Source organism: Rhinolophus sinicus, chromosome 14 (assembly GCF_057876585.1).
Source record: "Rhinolophus sinicus isolate RSI-liver-muscle chromosome 14, RSI-T2T, whole genome shotgun sequence".
In the NCBI taxonomy this organism is placed as follows: Eukaryota; Metazoa; Chordata; class Mammalia; order Chiroptera; family Rhinolophidae; genus Rhinolophus; species Rhinolophus sinicus.
Window position 1 is genome coordinate 188,663,965 of NC_142514.1, and position 13,764 is coordinate 188,677,728.

At 57.1% G+C, this 13,764-nt stretch overlaps 1 protein-coding gene across 1 annotated transcript in view; it reads right to left on the reverse strand.

The window, feature by feature from the left end:
- The window catches only part of PTDSS2 (phosphatidylserine synthase 2), a 34,795-nt gene extending 22,442 nt beyond the window's left edge, over positions 1-12,353 (reverse strand). The window contains exons 1-2 of the mRNA XM_088789837.1: positions 12,045-12,353; positions 4,546-4,647 (exon numbers count right to left, since the gene is read on the reverse strand). Coding sequence (XP_088645963.1) covers positions 4,546-4,647; positions 12,045-12,202 — 260 coding nt within the window. The 5' untranslated portion in view covers positions 12,203-12,353. The remainder of the gene's footprint in view (positions 1-4,545; positions 4,648-12,044) is intronic.
- Between the last annotated feature and the right edge of the window lie 1,411 nt (positions 12,354-13,764).

A 13,764-nucleotide genomic window follows, 5' to 3' on the forward strand; every position in this document is an offset into this window, starting at 1 on the left:
CTGTGTAGTGGTGTCCCATTGTTAACTGGCACCTCCCTGATGACAAATGATGCTAAGCATCTTCCATGGGCTTATTTTCCATCTGTGTATCTCTCCTGGTGAAGTGTCTGTTCAGACCTTCTGCCTACTTTTTAATTGTACTGTTTGTTTTCTTACTGTTGAGCTTTAAGAGTTCTTTGCAGGATGGCCGGGTGGCTCAGTTGGTTAAAGCACAGTATTCATAACACCAATGTCGCGGGTTTGATTCCCACATGGGCCAGTGAGCTGCACCCTCCACAACTATATTGAAGACAACGAGCTGCTACTGAGCTGCCGGAGGGGCCGCAGGATGGCTCAGTTGGTTAGAGCGCGAGCTCTCAACAACAAGGTTGCTGGTTCAATTCCCGCATGGGATGGTGGGCTGTGCCCCCTGCAATTAAGATTGAAAACTGCGACTGGACTTGGAGCTGAGCTGCACCCTCCACAACTAGATTGAAGGACGACTTGGAGCTAATGGGCCCTGGAAAAACACACTGCTCCCCAACAAAATTTTTTTTAAAAAAGGTAAATTAAAAAAAAAAAAAGAGTTCTTTGCATATTTTGGCTACAAGTCCTTTCTCAGATATTTTCAAATATTCCTTACCAGTCTGCGGCTTGTCTTTCATTAACAGTATCATTTATATATGCACGTGTATTTATACACATACATGGGCGTCCCAAGTGTCACCAGCAGTACGTGGATCAATGACGTGGGCTGTATCCACATGGCGGGACACTGCCTGGCAGGGAGCCTGACCACTGACATACAACACAGATGTCACAAGCCGTCATGCCGAGTGAGGACGCGAGGCACAGGGCGCCTGCTGGATGGACGGCCACACTACAAAACTGCACAAAGGGCCGGAGGCCCTGTGGTGACAGGTCAGCGGGTGCCTTGGTCAGCCTGAGGGCAGATGGTGGGGTCCCCTCAGTGCTGGCAGGCAGGTGTGTTTGTGGACACTCACTGAGCTGTGCACTGTAACCGGATACGTGTCACACGAAATTGTCATTGATAAAGCTGACTTAAGAAGAAAACGAAACCCACCCCGCCCCCCCAACAAGTGACAGAACTTGTTAGACTCATAAAAAGAACAATGACACACAAGCCGAAATTGAAAGCTGAAGGAAAACAAACCTATTTCCTAAATTTTTAACAACATAGTGTTAATTTTTGAAAATAAGCATAAGCTGTAGAAAGTATTTTCTATGCAAGAGGCCTCCCTGAGGGCATTAAAAGCTCTGACATGACACTAATAAGTCAGGCCCAGCGGCCTCTCCCAGATCCTGGCAAGGCTGAGCGGGGGTTGCCCCAGGAGTGCCTCAGCACAGACGGGAGCTGCCAGCACATTGGGGGGGGGGGGGGGCACAGGGCTGCAGGTCCAGCTGGAGTCTTGGGGGAGAATGACCGAGCACAGCAACCCATACACCCACGAGGATGGCCCATGAAAAGTGGCGGCATCGCTGCGGCCCTGGAGGCTCCCAGGGAGAAGCTGGGGGCCTGTCCCAGGCACCAGCAGCAGAATCACAGGGCCAGGGGGCGGCTCCTCCGTGCCCCCGAGGTGGGCGAGGACCAGAGACATGAGCTACGAGGAGCCCAGGGTCCCGAAAGCACGGAACTTCAGAGAAGGGAAGGGCCGGGAGCCCCTGAACCTTCCTTCAGTGCACGTGCACTGGGGCTCCGCAGGGAGGGCTCAGGTCCCTGCTGTGCCAGCCGGTCACCCTTTGTGCTCACTGTCCCAGCCTCCTACAAGCAGGGACAGCTCAGGCCAGGGGCCAGTGCAGGGTGAAGGGCTAGGGACATGGTCCCCGGCTGCTGTCGGATGTGGGCAACACGCGGCCCTTCCCCTGAGGGGTCCAGGTCGGAAGGCAGGCATCTGCTGAATGAGAACCAATCCCCTGCCCTCAGGGAACACTCCGCGGACACCCTGCATGGGCCCACTCTTGCTGAGAAGTCACCTTCTTCCTTGTGACACTTCTTGCCCAGTGACATGAGAACTATTCATCTCTGCCCTAATTTCACAGCCACCTGGGGACAGCCCCTTAGTGTGACCAAGTCCTGTTTCTCAGTCCTCCCTGCCCAGCAGTGCCCAGCAGACACCACAGACCCTCCACACTGTGAAATTAACAAAGGAAGCCTCCCAGAAGGTTGGCTGTCACACAGTGGGACCCTCCACAGGAAGGAACCGCCACCTGCAGCCCAAGGAAAGGTGCACGTGGAAACCATCAGCTCCCAGGGCCGTCGCTCTCCTCCGACAAGCTTTCCTTCTAGGGCCCTCCCAACCTCCCCTTTCACATTACAGTCGGGCTCCTCGGGGTTTGCTGGACTTGCCGTGACTTTGCTATGGCTTGCTTGTCCAGGACTGCAATTCTTTGCTATTCCTGAATAAACCCACTTTTGTTGGTAAAATAACTTTTATTTTTAAAGTCGACAACACCCAGCTGCACAAATTACAATAAGACCAAGCTCTACTTACAAATGTTCTCTGGGCAAACAAGGGCCCCTGCCTCACCGCCCCTGGTGTCCAGAGATCCACGCTCCCTCCACAGAGACCTGCTGCCGAGGGCAGTCCTGGGGCCACCCACAGGGCTCCCTCCTCCAGTCCTGGACCCCATTTCCCATGCGCCACAGGCCTGCGGGCGATCGAGGGTGGGCAGGGGCGGGCCGGCAGCAAGCAGTGCCTGGGGAGAGACACCCAGCCTGGGAAAAGAGGAAGATGCTGACTGGGAGACGGTGGGTGGCGGCGGGGGACCCTACAGACAGTGGAGCCAAGAGCTGGTCTTCAGGTGAGGATGAGACCTGAGCACCTCCAGGGAGCAGAGCCCTGAGTCCAGACCCCCTGGCAGCCATTTGCAACCAGAAACGCCCCTGCTGCAGCCAAGGAGCCCGGGGGGTTACGAGACCACTGTGGGTGGCTCTTAGTGCCCACACAGACAGGAGGCCAAGGGCACTCCTGACGGGGAGCCACCTGGTATCTTAACGGGCTGCTGACACGGGCAGAGCACACTGCACTTCCTGGCAGATGTGAAGATCCTCCTTTTACAAAAACAAGGGCTGGCTCCAACGGGAGGGCTGATAAGCCCCAGCCCCATGAACCAAAGCTGACCAGTGGTCCCGACACTGCCCGGCCCCTAGCACCTCCTTCTGTTTGTCCCCACCCTGGTGGCGGTCTCCAGACCCCTCTGGCCTCCTCCACCATCCCACAAGAGCAAGTGGGGCCCAGGGCCTAGGCCTGGACAGTGGCAGCCGCCTAGGCCCCAAGATCAGGAGAGCAGGGGGGCTCCGTGGGCCTGGAGAAGGAGAGGCGAGTACATCCAGTGTTAGGGACCCAATGCGTGAGTGCTAAGAGCAGCTCATCACCCTCCCACACTTGTGCAACTGGCCCAAGTCCACGGGATTCAGGCCAAGGGCACGACCTGCCTACTCTCTGTCTGGAGCTGACATAAAAAGACAGTCTCCACACTCCTGACCCGAGATCATCTGCCTGACAGTCATCTCATGTCTGAAGCGGGTTTAAATTTTCCAAAAGCGTTAGTATCAACAGCGCGTACAACAATGCTCGCTGACAGGGGACCATCACCGGCCATCACAGAGACCCACACACCCCCAGACACAAACTCACAGGCTGAGTGACACTGATTAATAATGAGACACAGATACTGGGTCTTTGTTCCCCTTTCTGGCACAGAGGCCCTAAAGCCTTGGGATTTCCTGTGATGAGCAGTAAAGGGTCTTCCGTTACATGAATGAAGTGAAAGCCCCAAAGGAGGGGGACTGGTCGCCAGGAGGGCTCTCGGCCCCACCCCACCTCTATCCCTAACTTCCAGGAGGTTGAGTCCAATCGCCAGTGGCCAGAGTTAATCAATTGCACCTGCGCACTGCAGCCCCCGTAAAGCCCGGAAGGACGTGGTTTCGAGGGCTTCTGGTGGGCAGAACAGGAGGTGTAGGGAGGGCGGCGCCTGGAGAGGGCAGGGAAGCTCCAGGCCCCTCCGCACACCTGGCCCCAGGCATCTCGGCATCTCGGCCGACGGTCGTCCTGTTACAGCCTCTTCCCATAAACCAGCGACCCAGTGAGGTTCCTGAGTTCTGGGAGCCACTCCAGCAAATGAATCGAACCCACGGAGGGTCCTGGAACCTCCGATCTACAGCAGTCGGTCTGAAGCCCAGGCGATGACGTGGACTTGGGGGGTGCGGGGGGCTTGTGGGACTGAGCCCTTCCCCTGCGGGATCTGACGCAGTCACGGGTGGACCGTGTCAGCACTGAGTTACGGGGCAGGACACTCGGGGGCTGTGGGAGCCCCGCTTGTCCCTCCCATGTCAGAACTGGTGACCACAACCCCTCTTTAGGTCCTGTCCCTGGATCTGCCACAGCACATTCTGGTCTCGTGCGCAAACACAGCGTGGGCTGCAGGTTACAGGACAGACGGTCCCCTCGAGGGTCCCAGGGAAGTGGAAGAGCAGCCTGAGCACAGCGAGGGCCCACAGCGACCCGCCACGCCTCCTGCCCACTGGGCTGGGGGCCTGGTTACCTCTTGGTGTTGTAGGCCGTGTCCTGAGGCGTCTCTTCCAGCAGAGTCACGTAGCCAAGCACACAGGTGAGGATGAAGAGCACGGTTAAGGTGTGTGCGCGCCTGGAACCAAACACAGAAGCGTCAGAGCACAGGAAGCACAGTCACCACCCGGGCACATGGCCTCCGACGCAGAGAATGCAGAGGGAGTCACTGGCTGGGTGGGAAGGGCGCCGAGCTCCCAGCAGAGGCAGGCTGCTGCGCTCAGACGACACCAGGGCAAGCCCCTGCACTGCCGTCTGCCGTCAGAGTGACAGGGCAGTTGGCCAACTCGGCGAGGTTACGCTGAGATGAGCAGCCTCGCGATTCAATCAAGGACCACATCTGAGAGATTGGCGAGGACCACAGCCAAAGAAAGGGGGAGAGGAGAAGGGACACCGGGACCAAAAGGGAGAAGACATGCACCCGATGTGCGGTTCACGCGGGAGAGCTGGCGGAGGCGGCTGTCGGCGGAGAGGGGCTGGGCTCCAATCCCTTCTGTCCCCCCACTCTGGCTTGGCCTTTGGGGCCTGCTGGGGGAGGAAGGCCCACACCCGTCTGGCCCCAGGACCGCAGGGCACGCAGAGCCCATGCTGAGACAAGCCCGGGCCGCCCGGCCCAGCACCCGGCAGGTGCTTGGACAGACGACGCAACATTTCCGAGCCTCAGTGTTCTCATCTGTAAACGAGATGCTTCCAAGTAGGTGTGAAGGAGTCTATAGCCAGCAAAACACCCTCCAGATCTACACATTCTCGGACGGAGGAGTCGTGACAGGGCCCGGTGCCAGCAGGCCTGCTCCGGCGTTGTAAGGAGTTCCCCAAACAGACGGAAGAGGAGGCAAGAAGGACGCCAACCCACCAGGAACGAGGAAAGAGCAAAGCCAAGCAGAGAAACTGCCTGCCCTCCGCTGAGCTCTGTACAGCACGTGTGACCCCAGCTGCTGGGACACGGGCAGGGCCGGCACAGCCCACAGCTGGGGGCAGGCTGGGCGGATCCACGCGGACCTGGTGCAGCCAAGCTGTGATGCTGGGGCAGGGGAAGCCCAGGAGCATCACTGCAGACACCGTGGACATAACAGAAAAACAAGCCGCCAGCTAAAGTGGACACAAGCCAACGAGGTGGGAAAGGGACGGAGACTGGCCACCTGAGTGCAAGCATGGCAGCAGCTACATGCAAGGACCGACAGCACCACCTGAAAGACAGACTGTCACACAGGAATGCCACTCACTGGGCAGGAGCAAAGGTGCACAGGCTGCCGTGTGGGACGAGTCGCGCGAGGAACACCTGTCCTCATCAGGGGAGGCAGTTACAGGGACCCATGTGCCAAAGCTCACGGAATTGAATGCCCTCCGGAGTCACTATTAGTGTACAGTGGCTTCAAAGTAAAGACTCCAAAAAATTAGGAAACGACCGCTGGGTGCAAGGGCTGGACCCAGGAAAGTGTGCTGGGAGGGCAGGGCCCCGGGAAGCTGGGAGGCAGGCCCAGAGCACGACCGGTCCCACAGGCCTTCGAGAAGGCCCTCCCAGAGACCCAGACGAGGAAGGAGTGGGAGCCCCTGGGCCCAACTTCCATCGCCAGCAGCCCTGGGACGCGGCGGGCAGCGTCTCCGAGGGTGCAGATTTCCCAAGTACCCCATGAGCAAGCACAGACCCGGGGCTGTGTGCGGCCTCCTCCAACCAGGCGGGATGGGTCACAGGGCTCGGGTCCCAACACGCTGACCAACAGTGGGCTGGGCGCACAGGAGCACCTGGACGGAGGTGTCCACCAGGGAGACAGGACTGTCCCGGGACCCAGTGCCCGCCTGGAGGGTTCTCACACCGATGAGTGTCTGCGAGAATACGATGTGGTCCCGCTGGTCCCAGGGAAGCCAGGAGACAGATGGGCCCAGGACCCACCCATCCACACCACTTCAGGGCCACCAGCCACTGCACACGCTCCCTCAGGCCCCTCCCGCCCCGCACTGGGAAACACACGCAGCACACACGCTGAGGGGACGCGGGAAAGCCATCTGCCCTGCGTCCTAAGAAACGGCTCCACCCCCTGGTTTCTTTAACATTACTTTCCACAACACAGTGACCCTCCTTAGTCTCTTTAGGTGGCCCAGCCAAGACACACTCCCTGAGGAGCCCAGGGCAGCTCTGGTCCTGTATCTTTCCATGCTCCCAAAACACAGGACTGTCTGAAGAGTAAAGACCACCCTTTGTCCCTGATATCCATGTTCACATGTCACACAAACCACCCCCCGCTGGTCCTGGGGTAGCAGAAGGAGTAAGAAGGGTCCCGTCTGTCCTGTGGGGGCCGGAAAGGGCAGAGGGTAAAGGACCCACAGGGAGGGCCTGGGCAGCACAGTTTCGGAGCAAGACAGGCTTCAGGCTGCTAGAATCAGGTGCTACTGGAGAGTAAGACCTCTGTTATTAAATTAGAATGAAATCCATCTTTCAAAAGGCCTCCTCCCTTGCACAAAGGAAGCCCTCAACAAAAAGAAAAGGCAGCCTACCGAGTAGGAGAAAATATTTGCAAATCATACATCTGATAAGTGGCTAATATCCAAAAGCTATAAAGAACCCATACAACTCAACAGCAAAAAAAACTAACAATCAGATTAAAACATGGGCAGATCTGAACAGACGTTTTTCCAGAGAAGAGAGGGCCAACACGTACACACTGGTCAGCGTCAGTGAGCATCATGGACATGCAAACCCAAACCACACTGAGACCCCACCTGGCACCTGTCAGGACAGCTGTCATGAAGACAACAGATGACAAGAGCTGGCGAGGCCGTAGAGGAAAAGGGACCCTCGCACCCACTGCTGGTGGGACTGCAAATTGGTGCAGCCGCTATGGAAAACAGTATGGAGCTTCCTCAAGAAATTAAAGACAGGGGCTGGTCCAGTGGCTCAGGTGGTTGGAGCATTGTGCTCCTAATGCCGAGGTCGCTGGTTCAATCCCCACATGGGCCAGTGAGCTGCACCCTCTATAGTTAAGATTGTGAACAATGTCTCTCCCTGGAGCTGGGCTGCCGTGAGCAGCTGGTGGTCGGCATGAACTGCCACGGGCTGCTGAGTGCTGCCATGGGCTTCCATGAGCTGCTGTGAGTGGCCAACAGACTGAGAAACAACGGCTTGAATGGGTGGTGGAAAGAAAGGGGAAAGAAAAAAGAAAGTGTTTAAAAAAAAAGAAAGAAAACAGAAATTAAAGACAGAACCACCTTGTGACCCAGAAATTCCACTTCTGGGTATTTATCTGAAAGACAAACAAACAGAAACCCTAACTCGAAAATACTCATATATCTGCACCCGCATGTTCTGTTCCCTGTGGCACATTCACAGCAGCCAAGACATGGTACAGATGTACAATGGAGTATTACTCAGCCATAACAAAGATAAATCCTGCCATTTTCCACAACGACGATGGACCTTGAGGGCGTTATGCTGAGTGAAATAAGCCCGACAGTGAGACAAGTACCTGTATGATCTCACCTCTGTGGAACCTAAAAACAAGCAACAAACAAACTCATATACTGAGAACAGGTTGGGGGTTGCCAGAGGCGGGGTGGCAGGGGTCGGGGGTGGGAGAAATGGGTGACGGGGGTCAAAAGGTAAATAAATAAAGTTGCTTTCCTAACAAAAAATTTTTAAATCGCTCTACACATTTTCTGGGCTGCCCCACGGAGATGTTCAGAAGGCACCTCATTCATAGTTCTCTGAGCACCTCCCGACATAGTCACTGTCACAGCACTTGGGCGAGGAGAAAACAGTCGGCCTGATCTCACACAAGAAGAAATAATTGCACGTGTAGACATACTGCTGTCATTAAGACAAAACGGCCCCTTGAAGCACTTTAACACACAGCTGGAGGTGACAGAGTCCCAGGGGAGGCGGCACCCAGCCACTGTCACTCCCAGGCCCTGGCACTGGCTGTGGCCCGTGCTCTCTGTCCAGGTTTCACTGTTAAATTTAAGTTTCCTGCTTGGAGAGGAGGCATGGCACAGCGGAAAAACCATGGATCCAGTATCGGCTTTGCCACTCACTTGGTTTGTGACCTTGAGCGGCTTTATTCGCCACTCAGACTGTGTTCCCCCATCTTTAAAATGAGTAGAAGTGCAAACTTGCAAGTCTGGTGTAGAAAAGAAAAATAGTACCTTGTAAGTTTGGTGAAAACAAAAGGTTCCCTTGTCTGGCACACAGCCCCACTTCTACACGTGTGGCAGTAACAGAGGGACGCTTAGGGCAGTGTGGGACACTGCACAGGCAGACATGCTCGTGCCTCCCGGACGCCAGAACTGGCAGTGGCTCCACCCGCCTGGGGCCAGGAAGACAAGTGCACCCTTTGGTTTATGGCTAATGGATAACTCCGGGGAAGGTCTGGGTCCTGTGATCCGGGCACAGGAAAAGAGCAGCCGTAAACCCTGTGACTTCAGTCACTCAGCAAGGGCAAGGGTGTGAGGACAGCTGGCTCCCTGCCATGAGTGGAAAATACCCAGTTGACAGTCCCTCCTAGAAATGATCATACTCCTGATGCCAAGTGGGCAGCAAGACGGGCCTGCCAAACCTGTCAGAGAAAACACGGAGGCGCGGCCGGGAAATTGGAAGCACAGGACCAGAGGGCCTGTCCCGCGTGTGCAAGGGGCGCAGGGCCATGACACTGACCTTTCCAGCCCGCTGACCCGCATGACCTAAGAAGGCATCAGCTGGTGAGCGATGCTTCCCAGATGTGGGCAAAGCTGGCAAGCCCCTAGCCCACGACGACTGATTCGGCATCTTCCAGGACCTGGGGCATCTAGAACAGCCCCCCATACTCTCACGGCTGCTGTAAGACGAATGCTGACAGCAGTGCCCCGTGAGTCACCAGGAGTGCTCCCTGAGTGTCAGTGTCGTAAGACCAAGCACACAAGCGTTCCCAGAACATACAGCCAACCGCCCACCTGGTCCCTGACCCGGGCGACCTGCCCATCTTCCATCTACAGGCCACAGGCACGTCAGTGGCCCCTCTCCAGGGCATCAGGTCTCAAAGCATCTCCCACACAATTTTCAGACAACGTCACCGGGCACAGTTTCTCACTGCTCCTCTGCGTCTGCGGACTCTGGGTGTTCCCCACGGGAAACAAACCATGGTTAGCAGAAGCGGCAGTGTCCTAGCCATGTCAGAACCCTGCGGTCCTCATGTCCCCTCCCTTGGGCCCAGTTAGGGGGGGGCCCAGCACAGGCTGCAAGGCTCAGACTAAGCCTGAATTCGAGCTCGTGCCCTGCAGCTGAAAAGTAGAAACAGGGAAACTTAAAGCCTATGTACATAGTAGGCGCCACACCATAATCACCGGCCCCCGAAGGAGCCCAACCTTCTTTGAAAAGGAAAACCTTAAAAGCAAGGTTTTGAATCATGCAAAAGTTCCTGTGAGTCATTTTGGAACACAGAGTCATTTCCACAAATATACACTTTTAGTCTTTATAATTTGCTGTAACATTCGTTATTACAATTCTCTAAAACACAAAAATAAGAGCTTTTAAAGTTGTAGCAAGTCAGTGAGTAAAGACTGCAAAGAAGGAAGTGGCTAAGTCTGCAGGTAAAAGTAATTCCGCCAGGCAGGCATCTGGTCACCTGCACAGGTGAGGGGAGAGGCCCGCGATGCAGCAAAAACCTGCACGCACAGGCCCTGTCACCAGCCCGTGGGAGGCCCACCAAGCAGGTTCCTAAATCCAGCCAACCCTGTGGCACCCCCTCCTGGAAAGCCTTCCTGGTCCCCGTCAGTCCCCCTCCCAGGGAAGCTCAGGTACAGCTGGCACCTGTGGGTCCCACTCCCAAGTGCCCAGCATCCCAGTGGACAGGGACTCTGTCCAGGACTGCTGCTCTGTGCTTCTAAAGACACGGGCACTGGCCTCTCACGGCACAGGGGGAGGGGTACGCGCCCTGGCTTCCAGCGGCACTGCGACACTCGGCACCCCTCAGCTAGGGGACTGAGCCCTCTGCCTAGCTCTTGGCTGTATCCCCTACGACAGCACCTGGCACCCAGTAGGGGCCCCAAAAGTGTGTTGAGTGAATTCGAAACAAGGAAAGCAAGTCCAGCCACCGTGCTCCAGGGCCTGAGTCTCCAGGGGTCAGCACCTGGGCTTGAGAGGACAGTGCCCCCCATCCTGCAATCTGAAGGCATGTGACCCGAGCAGGACGGCTGGAGAGGCCCCGCCCACACGCATGTCCAGCATGATCCCACACTGCTGGGGTCACTAGCTCTGGGACCACACCCCTGTTGCCAAGGCACCCCATCCCCCTCTCTCTCCCAGTGTTATCTCCCCAAAGCAGGGCTGGTGGCACCCACAGGGAAGACGCAGGCTTTGCCCAGACACTGGGCTGCCCCCCACCCACACCTGCCATCGCCACGTATGTCTCCTGAGTCTAACACAAAGCAGGACGCTGCTGGGCCCCAGACACATGTATCATGAGGGTTCTCAGCATGTGAAGGCACCTGCCCCGGGAAGGACAATGACTCCCACCGGGCTCTCCCGACTCTCTGATCAGATCTCCTGGCAAATCCCACAGCTCGGCTCTCTGAAGGGCTGCTTCCCTGTGGCACTCCTCCTGCTATGACGCACGTGACCTTCCTCCTCTGATCTCCAGGGCCTACGTACCTACTACAGGACTCAAATGCCAGCACTGTCTGTCATTCAGCTGGATAGGAACTGAGCATCCAGCATGGAAAAGCCAAACGCTTCCTACCATAAAGCATGCTTTCTAGCAAACGGGGTCTCTCTCGCCAACAAATGAGCAAAGAGAAGCTCCGACAGGTGAAGGGCTAGACCAAGGTCACAGAGCCATGGAGCAGAGGAGCCACACCTGGGGTTCGCCAGCCCAGCGCTGCTTTCCCGAACCCGCGGACATCAGAAGTGCCAAGCACGCATAAAGCGCCAGCACGGAGTCCTCCAGCAGAGGCTTTGGGGGGACCTGCCCCTCCCCGGCGCCCAGAAAGCAGACTGGGGGGCAGCCTGACTCGGAGGCTCGGCTGAGACAGAGCCGCACAGGGCTGGACGAGCCGGCACGGCGAGGGGCAACGAGAGACCGCAAGAAGCTTTATCTGACCAACACCCACTCGACTCCCGGCACAGGCGAAGGTGTTCGTGCTGGTCACTGCCGCTCCGTCCTGGGGGGGCAGGAGACACCGTCACACGGCTCAAGCCGACGACGGGACGGAGGGCGGGGGGAACTGTGAACGGGGACGCCAGGAAAAGCCCGTCTGAAGTGACGTCTGAGCCAAGTGCCCCAACGATAAGGGGGAGCGGAGCGGAGACGCCGGGGGGCCGCCAGAGGCTGGGCTGGAGCAGCGCGCCGGCGCCGCGGGCCCTCAGGCACCCCCGCCCGCCCCTCTCGGCGGCACAGGTCGGAGCCGCGAGACCGGACCAGCCCGGGGTCGCTCCGGAGCCGCTTCCAGCCGCGTGCAAGCTGGCCACGCCCCCGCGACCCCGGCCGCCCGCCGCCGACCGCCGCCCCTCACCAGAAGAAGGTGTTGGTGCCGTCGTCGTAGACCTCGGACTCGGTGCTGCGGCGGCCCGAGGGCGCGCCTTCCGGCGGCTCCTCCAGCGACGCCTTGCCTACGGGCACAGGGGACCCCCGCCGCGGTACCCCGGCGCCCCTGCGCTCGCCCCGCCGCATGGCGCCTGGGCCCTGTGCCGCTCCGCCCCGCGCTTTGACCTCACGCACACCGGGTCACCGCGAACGTGCCGCGCACGGCGCTGGGAGCGCCGGGAAGGGGTCGCGGCGATCGCCGGCGGGGTCTCAGGAGAGTAGGGGAAGGGGGCGGTGAGGAAAGGGTGGGCGGTGCGTTGTGGGACTTGTAGTCCGCGCGCCTGGGCCGCGGGGCATGCTGGGCCTCGTAGTCTCCGACCTCATGGGTTAGATGCAGTGCTTGCTGGGAAGGATGCCGCCTGGTTGCTAGGTAACCGGAGCCGACTGGCGGGGTGGAGTGGCGTCTCTCCAAAACCGCCGGACACAGGGGCTCCCGTAGACCCTCCTCCCCAGGCTGCCTGACCGGAGCCTGGCCCCCAGCCTGGCCCCCCCAGCTTCGCCAGCGCTTTTCTGGAGCGCCTTCCCGGTGTAGTCGGCCGGTCCTCCTTTGGGGCGCTTCCCGACCCTTTATCCCACAAGCGATGGACCAGATGCCACCAGGAGCTCCAGAGTCTAGCCTATAGGGTGGATGGTGGTAGTTCTTTGGTGGAATCTCCTGAAATTGGGTGGACAGAATGGTGTGAACATGCCGAATTGGGGTGACTCCATTTGTTAATGTAGACCGGCCCTGCAAAAACATGCATCCCTGAGTCACTTTGAAAAAACAGTCTGGCAACTCCTCAAACAGTTACACAGAGTTACCATGTGACCAGCAATTCCCCTTCTAGCTATCTACCCAAGAGAAATGAAAACATACGTGCATACAAAACTTGTACACAAGAGTTCAAACAGCCAGTTATTTTTACCAGCAAAGTGGGTTTATTCAGGAATAGCTGAGAATTGCAAGCATGCACAAAAACTATAGGTAAGTCCAGCAAACAAAGGAGAGGAACCTTACTTTACAGAGAAAAAGGAAGTGGGGGGGGCTTTGAATTAAAGTCCATTGGAGGAAAGTGAGAGTTCAGGGTGGTGATGGCTGGTCATTGGCTGAGTTGCTAGAGTTACCACTGGCAGGGCTTGACCACTGGCAGGGCTTGTCGCGGGGTGAGGAGAAAAATCTTCCTTCCTCCTGCTGGGGCGGTAGAGACACATCTTGCAGGGAATGCAAGGTGTCCTTTCCTGTTGGGTCTGTAGGGTGTGTGACTGTGTTTTCCAGTTGGGTGTGTAGTTGACCTGCAGTGGCAGTGTGGAGGGGTCCCCCTTCAGGCCACCTCACTCACTTTAAATGAGGTTTCTTTCATTCATTTTCACAGCAGCATTATTCCTAATAGCCAAAAGGGAGAAGGGAGGTAATGTCCATCTACTGTTGAATGGATATACACAAAATGTGTATGTCCATTCAATGGGAAATTATTTGGCCATAAAAAGGAATGAAGTTGTGACACAGGCTACAACATGGGTGAACCCTGAAAATATGCTAAGTGGAAGAAGCTAGTCACAAAAGACCACATATTATATGATCCATTTATATGAAATGTCCAGAAGAGGCAAATCCATGGAGACAGAAAATACCTTAGTGGTCACCAGAGGTTGGGGAAGGGGGGCAGGGA